Source organism: Prionailurus bengalensis, chromosome A2 (assembly GCF_016509475.1).
Source record: "Prionailurus bengalensis isolate Pbe53 chromosome A2, Fcat_Pben_1.1_paternal_pri, whole genome shotgun sequence".
Taxonomy (NCBI): Eukaryota; Metazoa; Chordata; class Mammalia; order Carnivora; family Felidae; genus Prionailurus; species Prionailurus bengalensis.
In genome coordinates this window covers 126,430,796-126,447,951 of record NC_057348.1, presented here as the reverse complement: position 1 = coordinate 126,447,951, position 17,156 = coordinate 126,430,796, and the positions used below count along the sequence as shown (strand labels likewise).

Genomic DNA, 17,156 nt, shown 5'->3' with positions numbered 1-17,156 from the left:
AGTTTGGAACTCACTGCACATTTTCTCATAAAGACAATGTTCTAGGTGATGGTGGGGTTAAGCCACAGACCCTAATCTGCCCAAATGTAGTGAAAATACTACCTACAGGCAATAAAAGCAAATTCAGCTATAGAAAAGTAAAAACACTGTTGGTACAGCAATATGTTTTTCAAAGATAAGTTTCTGAGTTTTTATTTTAAAAAGAATCACAGAGAATATGTCTTGGCTCAGCAGCTGGAGTAGAAACTGACAGTAGATATTTGTTAAATGCCTACTCTGCTAGATAGCATATGCATTTGTGTGTTGTATCACTTAATTCCCACAATGCTTTTGCCAGGTATGGCAGATAACCTGTGGTGAATTACAAACTACTCCACACTTATACAGAAATCATTTATTAGCTCACAATTCTATGGGCTGGCAATTTTGGGCTGGACACAGTTGGGTGATCCTCCCACTGGAGATCCCCTGGGCTCACTCCTGCTGCTGCACTCACTTGGTAGATGGCAGAATGACAGCGGCTGGATGATTTAGAATGGCCTCATTCACAAATGTTGGCAGGCTGTTGGTTGGGGCACCTTGATTTTCCTTTATGTGGCCTCTCCAGCAGGTTCAAGCTCACAGCTATAACGTTCTAAGAGGGCAAAAATGGAAGCTACAAGGCCTCTTGAGGCCTGAGTTCAGATCTGACATGCTGTCATTTCCTCCATGGTCTACTGATAAAACACGTTACAAGGCCAGATTCAGAGGACTGGAATAGATGGCCATGTTTAGTGTAAAACACAAGTGAGCATTATTATTCCATTTGGTAGGTGACAAAATCTGGGTCCAGAGAAGTTAATCATCCTGCCATATTCCTCAGCTCATAAGTCAGAGAAGCAGGCCCAGGTCTGTCTGACCCCCAAATTCTTCTACTCTCTACTATAACATAATTTCTCCCTTCATTACTCCCTTCCACTCTCTTTTCTTCTTACCAACCTCTCCCTATCCATGTCCGGACTCATGAGACGAGGAAAAGAAAAGGGTGAAGGTGTAATATTCATATCTGGGTTGTGTACTAGTTAGTAACTACTATCGTAGGGAAACAAAACTGGTAGGAAGGTAATTTTAAGTGACTATTTTCATACCCTATTTCCTTTTCTTTTCACCAACATGAGAAAGGCCTAGGAGAGTGTAAACATGTAAAGCCATATCTTCTGCTCCCACACAAGCAGGGAAATCTGAGGAAAACAGAGTTTAGCTGCTTGAGGAGCGCTATTGTGGTGGGAGGTGGGACATACAAAGTCACCCAGGTGCATAGGGACTCAGGAACCCAAACCCAGGTGTGGTATGGTCCCAAAACCTGTGCTCGACCCTTCCCTGGAGCCCAAACCACAAATAAATGAATCATTTTTTATTCTCACTTGTCCTCATACGTCTTTCCTTCACATGCCAATTCATTAATAAATTGTATTGGGTTAACCTCCACAATAGATCCCACATCTGTCTATTTTTCTCTGTCCCCCCTGCCACTCGTTACTCTCCAATCCACCACCATCTCTCTCCGGTACCAAAATAGCCTTCTACTTCATCTCTCTGCTCCCACCTTTGCCCCCTAAGTACCTTCCTGCCTGTGACAGCCAACGTGATAATTTAAGACATAGATCAAATAGCAGCAGCTCTTTCCACAAAACCCAGCCATGGTTCCCCATTGCTCTCTGGAAAAATCCCTGGCTCTTTTGCAGTCTACAAAGCCCATGAAACTGACATCTTCCTTTCCCTGCACTTCATCTTTCACCATTGGGTTCTGGTGCCAGGTTTTCCTAGCTTTAGGCCATGAAGTGGCATCAGCTCCCCCCACTTCTTACCAAGCTTGCCCCCAGCTCCTTATGATCCTTTCCATTATATTAGCCATTTTTTGTGTGCGTTCTCCAGATAAGCCCTCTTTATTGGCTCTAGCTCAGAAGGTTTATACCACCCCATCTTCATTACCCTCTGCTATTTCACCCTGTTCCTTTTCTTCATGGCTCCTAAAATTATTTATAATTATGTGTTTGTTTGCTTACCATCACTTTTCTCCATTACAGCATAATCTCTAAGAGGGCAGGAACCATATCAGTTTTTTTTCAGTACCTACTCACAGCCCAGCACAGTGCCTCCATCTAGAAGGAACTCAGTACATACTGTGTTCCAGTCCCAGCTCTCCTGTTAACTAGCCACATCCTTGGCAAGATAGCTGACCTCTCTGAGCCTCTGTCTGCTGGTCTGTAAAATGAGAGCAATGATTTCTACATCTATGAGTTGTTGTGAAGTTTGAATGAGATGATAATGTATGCAAAACACTTTGAAAACTGCAGGGCACACTCTAGCCATGTGATGAATTATTTATGTGTCCACTTAGGGTCAAAAAGGAAGGATAGTCATGCTGACCCTGTCTCTGACAACTGCCTAGTACTTTCTGGGCTTTTCGATGAAGTGTGGGCTTCACACAAATGGGAAGTCTTGTAGCCGTCTCTCTGCAGTTGGCTGAATTTCCAGCCAGCATGGATATGATTATAATTAGAGTTGCAAGAGTCCTGTTTCATTTCAAAAGGATTCTGGGTATAGTCTGCAACCTACCAGAGGAATGTGTCCAGAAGCAGATCCCTGTGGCAGATGTTTTTATTGGGTCCCATTCACTTCTTTTCCTACAATATCAGGAGTGTCTGTTTCTATTACACTCATTATTTTCAGAAGCCACCTGAGAAGAGATTTTCCATATGTGAGGTTTCAAATGGTGACCATTGAGCAAAGTGCACCACTCTCGCTCTCTGTAAATGAACAGTAGCTTGGACAAACTCACTTTAGCAGAGCCAGGCCTTTTATCAGCAGCCAGAGAATGGTCTGTAATGCGAAGAATTACTCTGCCCATGCGTCTAAGGGAAAACATTCTTTAGCCTGTCAAGACAGTGGAACCTCTTATTAGAAACTATAGCCAAGTCAATTTCTCCACTCTTGCCAACTAAAGGATTCAGAACACACTGCGCTGCAGACCCTAAATTAACAATCCAGCTGGAAGGGGAGTTGAGGCCCCTGGATATGGGTGAGGATGTCTAAGGGAGCATGATTCAAATCAAAGCTGAGTCCAACCTGGGCGTTTACATATTTCAAACCCCATTACCCAGTTTTCTTCAGAGCCCTTTGATCATAACTCTTCACTGGGCAGAGCAGAGGTGATATCAAGGTCCACTCCATGAGAGACAGCTGACTTTTTTTTTTTGGCTCCTTTTATCTAATGATTTCCAATTTTAGCAAGGAGTGCTAAGAAGCCACCAAAGTCATAAGAGTCCTTGATGGGATTCCTCTGAGTAAAAGAAAAACCCATATCTATAAGTACAAAACCCATATCTATAAGTACAAAGAGTGGCACAATTCTCTTTGCATTGATCCTTGCAAGCCTTGGATTAAAACAAATGCATACCCTCGTTTCAAGTCCATGCTGGGTGAAGCAGCTCATTGATGAGATGCCACACAAAGTGATTGTTATGCAAGATGTCAACCCCATGTCCACCGCCTTCTGTGATCCCCAGCTGCAAGTCGTGACTATTTGCTATCAGATCCGCTGTCTGACTCAAGAGTTGGCACTGGTTGTTTCACACCAGAATGAGAAGTGCAGTCATGCCCTGCAACAGGATGGAATGAGAGTAAGCGACGTTGTTGGGGAGATGACTGAGTCTGAACACAACTTCAGGTGCACTCATTAACCTTTTCCTACGGAGACCCCCAGTAACTGACAACTGAAATGTCACTCTGCCGGTTCTCCAGTCAGCTTGCTTCAAGTCAGCACACATCTCTGTCCCCTGACTCCAAACCACACCCTGCATCAGGCATTCAAAGTTAGAGACAGTAAGACCCTTCTCCCACCTTCAAGGAACTTCTGATCCAAATCTAAACTCGTAAAAATGAAGTTCCAGTGGAGAGGTAACTTGTTCAAGTTACACTGTTTGTAACTCATCCATCCAGTATTTGAACCCAAGTTTATTTTTTAATTCAAAGCCTCTCCCTTTTCAACTATACCACACTGCATCCTCTTACCACACTGCAATCTCATTATTTATCATTGTCCTTCAATTGCAGTTATTAAAATTTATTTAGCTCCTGTTACTTAAGAGGTGATTGGCAGAGGCATAAATTAGGGGGTAAAAGTATTATAAATGTTGAAAATATTCACATATGTTAAATATATTTTATATATTTAAAGTAAAAGTGAAATTGGTTTATCTCTGGGTGAGTTAAATGATGTTTATTTTATTTACAATATTCGGTATTTTTTGTTTTCTAAAATGAGACTGCATTGCATTATATTTTGAAATGTTATTTTTAAAATAAAACAAAATACACATGAAAATACTTTTTAGATCATAAAGTGCTAATAAGTATCAGCTACTAAATTTCATTGCATGTAATAGAACCCTCAATGCATGGATTACTTAAAAGCACATCTAATCAACCTTGATAGTTGGTGTTGATAAATGCGCAGGTGCTCTCAGAGCAGTGAGATTGTGGTTTTCAAGATCACGCTCAGATTAGGTGAGCCTAGCTTTGTCTGGCTTTATCTGAGGATACAGAGCAATCGAGGCCAAAAGCCTCATCAGCTGTTACAGTGTCTAGAAAGGGGAAAGTATCTCGCTCATTGACAATCCTGCATTTTACAGATTTTATTTCTTTCTGTCTAGAAATGCTCAATTGTACTATCACATCTGTTACCAGCCACCTTCCCTCAAGGAGTCCTGGTAGAAATCTGGCTTTATGTGAATTTGGGTTCCCAGCACCTTGAGCAGATGGTTAATGGCGAGTTTACTACTGGGCCAGGCACCCTGGAACTTCTTCATTTGGGATATAAGCCTTCTTTTTCCTCCTTGGAAACCAACCACTGCTAATAAATGCCACTCTTGTCTCTCTGAGGCCTAACAATTTCCTCTCACAGACTTACTGATCTTTGACCAACCAACCCTTTGTGTGTAGAAGAAAGAGTCCCCTCTCTTTGGAAAAAGGAAGTTTGGGCTTTCCCAGGCATTCAGGAGATCAAGGCTGGTGATAGAAACTTCTAAGGGGTGTCAGCCTGGCATTTCTGGGCCTTCACATATATATACCAAGGTTGGTGAAGTAATATATTTCTAATTTAATCTGAGGTTCCTTTTAGACACTTAGTATATTGGCATATGCTTTCAAGCAGAGTGCTTTCTAGCTGGGAGGTGAAATGATACTTTACACTCGTGTTATGATTTCAAAGGCATGTTCACTTGCACTGTTATCTCACTGAATCATTACAGCCTCTTATAGGAAACTTATTACCTACTTTGCAGTGAGGAGACCAAGTCTTAGAAAGCCTGGATGGTGAGTCCAAGATTCAAGAGCAGGACTCAATTCCAGGTCTTCTGACTCTAAAGCTGAGCAATTTCCACCACGTTTCTAAAATTAAAAACCTGACCCTAAGTCACAGCTGAGTATGTATGGGGTGGGGATGATCCTAATCCTAATGAAACCAGCTGCTGCAGAAAGGAAGAAAAGGGGGGAGGAAAGAAACCAGTGTCTATTGAGCTTCTGCTCTCTGCTGACTTGTTTATTTCCACACTGTCTCCTTTAAAAGCCATGTCTGTCTTCTATGCGATTGAAAAGCAATGAACATAAACAAAGATTCAGTTACCTCCACAAAGTCCTATAGCTTACAAGTGGCAAAACTGAACAGACAACCAGTCTTTCTGGCCCTCAAACATACAATCTTCTTAGCACACTTTACATTTCACTACAACTCATGGTGCCTTTATGCACACAGCAGATGTTAAAAGGCTTGGCAAACAAAAGTTCTGTGTTTTGGAAAGGTTGGTGTTCCCAAGGACACACGCGCATCCCTTCCTTTCCCCTGGCCCTCCAGCACAGTTTTCTACATGACACTGCTGACATGTTCTTCTGTCTCCTTGCAGCCTGTGTGGCAGTGGTATCCGTGATTGAACAGCTTGCTCAAGTTCACAACTCCACGGTGGAGACCTCAATGGAGAGACTGTGCAGCTACCTTCCTGGTAAATACAGAAAGGGTCATGTGGCTGTGGGTCTGATTTGTTTTCTGACTTTTGAGTCATCATGAGCGAGTTTATACCCTACACACACTTATGGAGGAGAATATGAGTTATTTGTGTGAGTTGATATTCTTATGGGGCTCATAGAAATTAAAACAAATACACACACACACACACACACACACACACACACACACACACAAACCACTCGAGGCAATTTTTTCCCCTGACATTCATTTTCCACCATGGCAGAATGAGACTGTTGAGGACATTTAGGAAATAAAATGTAGAATGGCCAATTGTTGCTTCGTATCTCACATTTATAATGATTTGCCTAACTGGAGTTCATTGCCTTAAGTACCAAGAAGGTCAAAATAATGAAAAATGGATAATTTTCAATGATTTATGTTAATTTAACCACATGTACATTCCCAGATACATGTACAGCCTTACCCACACAGAGCTTTATTTAGGCTGAGAGGACAACTGATCTTTAAAAAACCCAAATGGGAAAATAATCTGGGAACTTTCCACGTATTTGAATTGGATCTCAATAAAATCATCTGACCCATACTCAAAAAATAAAAAAAGGAATGGATTGATGATTGATGATTTAAACAAATTGTATATTTCTCTCTCCATCTCCACAAAGTTGAAAAAATATTGATTCTATTTCCCTTATAGAATACTATTAGGTGAACAGCCACAATGAATGAACTTCTTTGAGAGTCAAATTGTCATTCCTTGAATGTTAAGAAACAAATTAATCAAGGATGATTTTTTTCAAAGTAAGGAAGCCAGACTAATGGTGGTTGTGTCTGGTTTACATAGCATGCTGTTCCAATAGCACCAAAGCATTTTCAGAGAATTTATTGCATTCAGTCACAATATGCATTCACAAGCTAAATTTCTTGGAATTCAATCTAAGGTCTAAGAATAATACACAAACACGAGTGTTTACAACGTCCCAGATTGATCATTGCTAAGATTTTGACTTATTTACATCATCTTTCTTTTGCGGAATTAGAACGTGGCAGATAGACTTGAAGCAGCCTTTGGCTTCCTCTCACCCCCAGTTCCATTCTCCTTCCATCTCCCCAGAGGGAACCACTCACATGAGCTTTATGGGTATTGTTCTTGTCAAATTTAATACTTTCATATTCACTTGTATGAATCCATAAACAATGTATGGTATTGTTCAGTGGGTAATCTTTTAACCTTTTTTGGAGGAAACAAATCAAACCTAGAAAACCACATGAAATAGATGTATAAATTTATTAGTTATTAAAATGTGAATACCCTTGTAAACATAGCCCAGGTCAAGAAGAAACAGATAGGTAGCTACTCTAGAAGCCCCATTCCATCATAAATCCATTCTTTTGCCTAAAGGAACAACATCTTGAATTTTACTGTACTCATTTTTTTTGGCATTGCTTTGTAGTTTTATCTTCCAGGTGGGCATTTGCTATACCCTAGTCTTGCCTAGTCTTAAAATTTTGATATGTCAAGGCCTGGGATGCCTGGGTGGCTCAGTTGGCTGTTTCTGCTCAGGTCATGATCTCACGGTTCTTGGAATTGAGCCCAGCATCAGGCTTTTTGCTGACAGCATGGAGACTGCTTGGGATTCTCTTTATCTCTCTCTCTCTCTCTCTCTCTCTCTCTCTCTCCCTGATCCTGCTCTTACTCTCCCTCAGAAATAAATAAATAAACATTTTAAAAAATATTTTTTGACTGCCCGGCTAGCTCAGCTGGTAGCACATGAGACTCTCAAAAAATATTTTTTGATATGTCTCTTAAATCTGTTTTAATCTATAAGTTTTCTTTTCATCCCTTCCTTTTCCATTTAATTTAATTGTGGGATTTGCCTTGTAGAGTTTCCCACAGTCTGGGTTTTGCTGATTGCTTCCCTGTGGTATGATTGAATATATTGCTCTGTGTTCTTTATTTCCTGAAAATTGCAGCTAGATCCAGAGGCTTGATCAGACTCCAGTTTGACTTCTTTGGCAAGACAATAAGTGGTGATATTTACTTTAGTTAGGAGGCCATTATAAGTGGCTTTCTCTTTTTGTGACATTAGCAGCTGTCGATGGTCACTAACCAGATCTCTTAGTTTACTGGGGGTTGCAAAATTGTGCTATTCTAATATATCATTTATATTATCTTTAGTGGTGGAAGTACATTAGAGACACTTTGCCTCATCGTCATCATATTTTAAAAATTTTTTAAAGTTTATTTATTTATTTTGAGAGAGAGAGAGCACAGAGGAAAGGCAGAGAAAGGAAGAGAGAGAGAATCCTAAGCAGGTTCCACACTGTCAGTGCAAAGCCCAATGCAGGGCTCAAACTCTCTAACCATCAGATAATGACCTGAACCAAAATCCAGGGTTGAACACTTAACCGACTGAGCCACCAACATGTTCCCATCATATTTTAGAGACGTTTTTCCCACAGTCCATAATGGTATTGTTCATAGTAGGAAAGGCAGGATAAATGCCTGATTCCTTTGCTTTACTTGCCAATTTTCAAATGATTCGCTGCCTTTCTATTATTGTCCCATAGTAGGCAATTAGTTTTCTTTAAAAACTATCATTATAACAATATAATGAGATATATAGATAGATATAGATATAGATATAGATAGATAGATATATAGATAGATATATACATAGATATAGAATAGATAGATATAGATATATATCTCATGTCTTATGTCTCATGAGGTCATACTGACACTTCAAATTCAAATTCAGGACTATAGGATTTTTTTTAGCAGGATTTTCTTCTTAATCTCTCCTGTGTCATATCCATATCTTTCTTTCCACAGCCAAAGTCCTAGTTCTCAAGGACAAAGGGACAAAATATCCTATAATTACTCTTTCACCTATCCCTCATTAGACATATAACAGTCTCAGAATATCAATATCAATCCTCATACTGCTACCATTAATATACTTTATAATCACTGAAGGCAACCAAAACTGCCTTTTAAGTATACTGTTCCCATTTCTCCACCTTTTGTAATCATTGTTCTCTATGACCTGAGCATAAGGCTACTCCATACCATATCCATGCCCTTCTCACCCCCATTTGGTCTCAGTCCCATCAGCAACTATTTGATTGACGTTCACTACCAGCCTTTATGCGGATGCCTCTCTAGTCAACTTGTCTACAGTTCATTCCTCAGGAAGGGCTCACGGGAACACTATTCCCTGAATTCTTGCATCTTAATAACAAGCTGCCTGTGCCCTTTACACTTGAAAGTCAGTTGTTTTTCTGGATACATAAATCCTTGCCATATAATTTCTTTCTCTAAGTATCTTAAATGTGTCTTTAAAGAGCCTACTGATAATCTAATTTCCTTTTTCTTATAAGTCACTTGCTGTTTTTGCCTAGAAGTTCAAAGGAGGTTTTTTTCCTTTCTTCTATAAAATTCAGTCATCTAACTAGAATATGCTTCAGTGTTTGTTGTGGTATATTGATGTTCTCAGGCATGCAGTGTGCTCTCAAATACATTTTTTAAATAATTTCAGAAAAGTTGTTTACTTGTTCAGTTTCCTTGATTTGGTTTTCTTTTTCAGGGATTTCTAGTATCCATATTTTGAATCTTCTTTGCCTAACCCTGATATGTTGCCTATTGCTTGAATACTACTATCCTTTCATTTATTTTTTATCTTGAAAGTTTTTCTTAAGACATTAGCTGTTGTATTCACTTCTTGTGTTCATTCTGGTTTAGATTTCATTCCTCTTATAATCTTGTATTCTTCCCTGTGTTCTTTTAGTCCATGTCTGAGTTTTCTAATTTTGATTTCTGTTGTTCTTTCATGACTTAAAGCATTTTATTAATGCTTCTTAGCTCATTTTGAAATACTATGTTATGTTTTAATCCTTATTTGGACTTGACTTTCTGGCATGCTTTTGCTCTCTATAGGGATGGGATTCTGTTCCTTATTCTTTTTTCTCTTATAATAACTTTGTATGGGAGTTGACCTAGATACATTTCTGTTGCTCATTTTTATATGAAATTAGTTTTCTAAAACTCTTAAAAAGAGAAGTGGTTCAGGGTACGTTTCTAAATGCACAGAACTTTTTTCTGGTGTTCTTATGTAGTGTGAAAACACACACACACACACACACACACACACACAGGAGCATACTTTTGGTGTTTCTGACTATTCCCTTGACCACTTTTGTCTGGATTTTCTTTCCTTTGCTTCTCTCCAGCTCGGTTTTGTTTCCAAACCCAGCAATTTCTCCTCAGCATGGATGCCATCCTAAAAGGAATCTCTGGTAGGTCAGTTTCTAGAAATTATAGATGCCTGGCCATGCCAGCCCCTTAGTCCTTCTACCCCTAAGACCCTTGTAGTCATCTGCCATCACAGTGGCCAAAACCCCACCCAGTCTCAGCTTCCCTTCTTTAATTGGCCCACCATACTTTCTAGGCAATACCTATGTACTATTTGGAGACACCCCCATTCTCAGGTTTATCTGGTATTCTATTGCTTCCCTTTACTTTCTCCCACCCAGATGTTGATAACCCACATGTCTTGCGGATGTGAGTGGTTTATCCTTGCCTAACTGTGTTTTGGGGTTTGTGGAGACACCCAGTTTTGTTCTTTATTTAGGCAAAGTTATGTTGCTCAAAAATGAAAGGCTCAGCAAAAATCTTTCTTCCTAAATTATCTTCACTTACTATACTAGCTAAACGAAAAACAACATGGACCAAGATCGCTGGTATGCAAGGTACCATCTTGGCTCCTTCTGACTCATCACAGGAAACTTCAGAGTCTGCTAAGGTGAATAAGAGGTTGAAAGTCAGATTCTGGTAAAATAAAAGTTGACGCCTTCCCAAGAGCGGCGAACTTGGTATTTCAGTTTCCAGTGGTGGGTTTCCTTTCAACTGGAGGAATTTCAAAGGATTAAGAATGGTGCTTGCAGTTGTTTTCATGTTATTAATTAATATTTTACCTGTGGATAGAAATAATATATTCAGTTCAGCTTAAAAGCTCTTTCACCTGACATGCATAAAGGCATGGCAGGCATTACTGTTTCCATTTTATAAATGTATTTTGTACATTTGTGTGTAGGATGGTCACACAAACTGTAGAGGGTGACAAAGATAGTCTGCCTCCTAGCTCAGGATTTCTCCTTCTTGAAAACGAAATGGGCCTGAGCCATAGTGCCTATTTGCATCCAGTATTGCTTTCTGCCTGGTGTGCCAGGAGAATGGGGGACAGAGGAAGTGAAATTACACACTTCAACACACAGTTATTATTTTTAAATAGTATTGCTTTTACCTCCAAAGCAGAACTAGTTCAGAAGACATAACTTTAGCGGTCTGAAAGCATGTAAGCGACATTCTTGAGAATAATCACTCAGTAAATCAGGCTGGCCTTTCTTTGCCTGGGAAGACGATTTTTTTGAATTGTGCGAAGCATTACCGACCTTCAGTTTCACCTGCTGCTTTTGCCTCTGGCTCTCATTAGTAAACACCTTGGAAGAATATCAGAATCGTTAATGGAAAAATGATTAATGGAATCATTCTCACTAGGGGTTAGCAGACTCATATGCCCTGAGAGCCTGGTTAGAACTTCACTTTCTTGGGTCACCTATGCAAAAATCTTATCTTCGTGGAATATGATAGTTAAAAACACATGTAGATTTAAAACAAGGAAGGCAACTCTCCTCATGTTTCTTAGGTTCTGAAAGTCTACAAGCAAACTAGTAGGAACTAGTTAGAGAGTAAACATAACTCTCTAGAAGGAGAGTAGAAGGAGAGTAAACATAAACACTCCCTCCAAAGGGTCTTATGAGAAACTTCGTCATGGAAAACATGAAGGTGACTTACAACCTAGAATGTCCTGGGCTTCATTTACACACACATGTGTACATCTAATGTGTGACAACTGCTCACTTGCTCCTTTTTCACCCTCCTTTGCCCTTGAAAATGGCCACTTTTTTCCCCCTCCTATGCTGTTCCAAGTCTGTTTGACACTGTAGAAACTCAATGCTCTGTACCTTGCTGGTCACAGATGGTTTAACTGTATACATTTCATATCAGATAGGTGACTAGCAATATGTTAGTACCAATCTTTTCCGTGGTTGTATCAGTAACGGTGAGGTGGCATCTGATCATGCTGACTGGGCCCTATCTGGCTTGCTCTGGAGGCTTGGCACATCTCCACTCTGTACCTTTCTGTGCTGATCTATAATTTAGCTCTCAAGGGGCCATCTCTTATTCCATTGCTCCAGGAGCCTCTCCCTATTAACCATTTCAGAAGCCATCTGAGAAATGATCACTGAATCTGTCTGAGAAATTGATCATTCAGATGGTCCTACTCAGAGAGCGAGGAAAACTTGCAGCCACTCATTTCAACTTGAACAAAACAAGGTTCTAAGAAAATACACACACACCCCAACATCTCTTATTGTACCAGAAAGAAGATGAATTTCCTCTGTCTTTCAAGCAGTACTGCAAGAGTAAATATTGCCCAGCTTTTGGTTCAACTAGTTCTACATTGGCCATACTTGAAACTGGCTTCCAGAGTGCTTTGCCAATTCATGTAATTTTCAATATCTGTTACATAATTCTCCAAACTCCCTAGATGGTCTAGTGAAGGAGACTGAATTCCATTCCCACATTTTTCAGATGAGGAAACGGAAACCCAGAAGGGGTAAGCAATCAAAGGTCAGAAGCAGGTCCATGGCTGCTGAAATCAGGTCTCTGAATCCTATGACATCATAGATTCTTGATACTCTCCATTGCACTGACCCTGTAAAGGAGCACCCAGGGGAAAGAGAGGTTTTTATTATAGAACCTTTTTATTGAGGAGACACCTGGGTGGCTCATTTGGTTAAGCATCTGACATTTGATTTTGGATCAGATCACGATCTCATGTTGTGAGATCGAGCCTGGGTTGGGTTCTGCCCAGGGTGTGAAGCCAACTTAAGAGTCTCTCTCTCTCTCTCTCTCTCTCGCCTTCTGCAGTTCATCCATTTAAAATGTATAATTCAATGGCTTTTAGTATATTCCCAGAGATGTGCATTTATCACCACAGTGAATTTTAGAACACTTTCAGCACACTAGAAAGGACCCTCACACCTCTAAGTTGTCCTTATCCATCCTCCCCAGCTCTAAACAACCACTAACCTATTTTCTGTCCCTATGCATTTGCCTCTTCTGGACATTTCATATCAATGGAATTATGTTTCTCTTATTTAGCATAATGTTTTTAATGTCCATCCATGTGTGGCATGTAGCAGACCTGCATTACTCTTCACAGCTGAATATTCTATTGTATGGATGTAGCCCATTTTGTTCATTCATTTGTTAATGGACATTTGGGTTGAATTGTTTCCACTTCTTGGCTATTTTAAATAATACCACTGTGAACATTTATGCACAAGTTTTTGTGTTTATATATATTTGTTATTCTTTGGGGTATATACCTAAGAGTGGATTTGTATCATGCGGTAACCCCATGTTGAACAATTTGAGGAAATGTCAGACCATTTACCAAGGTGGCTGCACCATTTCATGTTCCCACCAGCAGTGTATGACGATTCTAATTTCTCCAAATCAATACTTGCTATTATTTGTCATTAAAAAAAATTTTTTTTTTGAGAGACAGAGCATGAGTGGGGAAAGGGTGGAGAGAAAAAGGACAGAGGATCTGAAGCAGGCTCTGCCCGGGCAGCAGTGAGCCCAAAGTGAGGCTCAAATTCATGATGTGAGATCATGACTTGGGCCAAAGTCAGACGTTCAACCAACTGAGCCACCCACGTGCCCCTATTATCTGTCATTTTTATTATAGCATATCATAGTGGGTATGATGTGGTATCTCATTTTGGTTTTGATTTGCATTTCCTTAATAGTTAAAGATGTTGAGCATCTTTTCATGTGCTTATTGGCCATCTATATATCTTCTTTGGAGAAAACCTATTCAGATGCTTTCTTCAGGTGTTTGGTACAATTCACCAGTGAAGCCATCTGGTTGTGGGCTTTTCTTTGTGGGAAGCTTTAGATTACTAATTCAATCACTTGTTATAGATCTATCCAGATTGTCTATTTTTGAGTCAATTTTGGCAGTTTGTCTTTCTAGGAATTTGTCCATCTCATCTAGTTAACTAAGGTGCGGTCATGCAGTGTCATAGTATTCCCCCATGGTTCTTTTCACTTCTGTAAAGTCAACGTGGGGATATAATTTTAAGTTCCTACTTCAAACGCAATGTGTTTGAAGTCATTGCTTTATTGTAGGAAAAAAGGTCCTATGAATAGATCTATTGTAATATAACAGTATTTACATTATTTACTAGTGAGTAAAAATGAAGTACCAGACAGTGTTTCCCATACTTATCCTATTCTTTTACTACCCTACCCTCCAAGCAAGGTGTGGGTAGTGCAGTTTGAGATGAGCATGACGAGATAAATTCTCATCAGAGAGAGACTCCCATCTCTTCCCAGGACAGCCCATCTGTCCTAATTGTGCTAAGGTCCTAATTCCCAAGGCTCCACAGTGGACTTACAAACTGGAAAAACAGGACCAGAGAATAAACAGGCTTCACTGTGCAAACTGATCAACTCACAAAGCATCCCTGTACTCTCACAATGGAGAGGAAGGAGATTGCTTTGTTAGTGTGTGTGTGTGTGTGTGTGTGTGTGTGTGTGTGTGTGTTCTCTGGTGAAGATGGCAGTGCAGGGACATTTTGACCATCTCTTTTTATCTCTGGAATACTAACAGCAAAAACTAAATAGGCAAAGTGAAATCTTTTTTTCCAAATGAACACCAGAAAAGAGTATTTTTAGCAAAGCTATATTTTAAATTATTTACTTTAACGTGAGTCCTGTTTCTTTTATTTCAACAAAGGAGATCTTCACCAACATTCAGACATTCCTTGCTGTACAAAAGAAAATAAAACCCCCAAATTTAACTGTAATAAACTGGTAATCTTTGTCATGTACTGTAAACAAAGTAGCATTCACATAAACCTGAAATAATGAATACATTAACTGTAACATTTCCCTCAAACCCTTATAATTAATCACTGGAATCAATGATAAATTAATCATCCATCATCAATTCTTAGTAAAGATGATTATGAAAATAATCTATTTCCCCTTCTTTATTTTTTTTTTAGAAAAGCTGTTCTTGAAGGCAACCTGCTATTTAGTGATAGAAATGTTTGGACCAGACATCATAAAACTGTGAGTATGCTGGCACGTTGACCTTACTCAGTTGCTGGGACATGAGTGAAACAGGAAAGCTGAGAGGCAGCTGACTCCTCTGCCAGCAGGATGTACTCACTGAACAAGGACTTGAGCTGTGTTCCTGTTCTTGTTCATAGTGGAACATTCAGACCTGACTCAGGTCCACTATCATTCGAGGCATGGAATCTGGCTTCATTTCTCCTCAAGAGCCTTCCAGAAGAAATTTTACTAACAAGTGACTAGATCCTACTGTCCAGACCCAGGCATTTGGCCCCTTACCCTGAGCTCCCCAAAGTGTACTAGTCTTTCCCTTCAATCCCAGCTGGGTTCCAAGGCCACATCATCTTAGGTTCTTCTCCTCTGTCCTCCCTCATGGGTTTCCTGGCCCCTCCCTACTTCCCTAGCCCCAGCCCTTGCCTCTCAGGATCCCCTGTGTGTGCCATTATCACATGTCTGCTTCCTTCTTTCTCTTCTCTGTCTTTCTTTTTTGAGCTCAAGGGCACTGGATGAGATAAATCCTATTCCGTCTTGTTCATGACATTTTCTCAACAAGAATCCATACATGACTTTCTTATATTTTTTATTTAGTTACTTAGTTATTTTGAATAATGTAATTAGCATCCAAACCTACCACCCAAAACTAAATCTAGGACCTTGGTTATAACTTACTCTAACCACCCAGTCCCTCTTTCATTCATTCTCATGCTTTTTTCTACCCAAGTAATAAATCCCATGCTCATCTTTCTCTTGTTTTCTTTTTTCTATAGTTTATACACACACACACACACACACACACACACACACAGAGTTATGTTAATATGTTAAATTTATGTATATTTATGTATAATAATATATAAGAAATATGTGTCAATATGTAATATGGAAAATTAATCTTAATTAAATATCAATGAATTGAGGTATTAATGATTAATAATTATAATTAATGGTAATATATAATTACATAAAATAATTAGAATTTTAGTGTACTTATTACATATATTTCTTTAAAATATACCTTGTTTTCATCATTTCTTAAATTTATGAAGACAGTATCACATTGTATGTAATCTTTCGGGACTAACCACTTGAGTTCCTATGTCTAGGGGACCTACCACTTGGGTCTATATGTCTAAGATTCATCCATAATGTTGTGTCATTGCTATAATTCACTCACTCTGCCTGTATAGAATATTCCATTGTGTCTCTACAAGAATCTATTCCTTCACTCTCCCATTGATGGGTTTTTGAGTTGTTTATTGGTTTTCTCTCTTGTGAACAGTGTTACAATGAACATTCTTATGTGGTTCCTCTTTTATATGCCATTAGCCTCAAAACAGATAGGCTCAGAGGCACCATTCCCCACAACTAGGTAGCCAGAGTTGCAGAATTTTAAAGACAAAAGGAGCTTAAAATCATAAAGTCCAAAGTGTTTGGTCATGCTGTGCACCTGCCTCTATTAATATGTATCTCACGCTATTATGGTAAATGATTTCTCATGAGCCGCTGAGTGCAAGTGTTGGGAAGGCAGGGACCATTTCTTTTTATCTCATACTTCTATTCCTGTTACTGCCTCCTAACTGGACTCCAGACTTGCCCATTGGCACAAGTCAATAATCCACATTCTAGCTGGCCAAATATATTTTAAATGCCAAACTAATATGGCACTAACAAAATTCTTCAGTCTTCACATTATTTGCAGGATTCCTTAGCCACATACACAAGGCTATTTATAAATCAGTCCTTGAGGACATTTTCAGACTATCCCTGGCTGTTCCACAGCACACCACATTCCAAACCACTTGTAACTCCCCATACACACCAAGAGGTTTTTGCCTCAGGACCTTTGCATAAGATGTTCCCCCATGCTTGATTCATTCAAAACCTCTACCCCAGACAAATTCTACTTCTTTAGACCTC

The 17,156-nt window shown here is 39.5% G+C and overlaps 1 protein-coding gene across 2 annotated transcripts in view; it reads left to right on the top strand.

Moving 5' to 3' along the window:
- AOAH (acyloxyacyl hydrolase) overlaps positions 1 to 17,156 on the top strand; it is a 168,109-nt gene that overhangs the window by 19,381 nt on the left and 131,572 nt on the right. For both annotated transcript variants that reach the window (XM_043589264.1, XM_043589263.1), the window contains exons 3-4: positions 5,943 to 6,038; positions 15,170 to 15,236. In XM_043589264.1, coding sequence (XP_043445199.1) covers positions 5,943 to 6,038; positions 15,170 to 15,236 — 163 coding nt within the window. The remainder of the gene's footprint in view (positions 1 to 5,942; positions 6,039 to 15,169; positions 15,237 to 17,156) is intronic.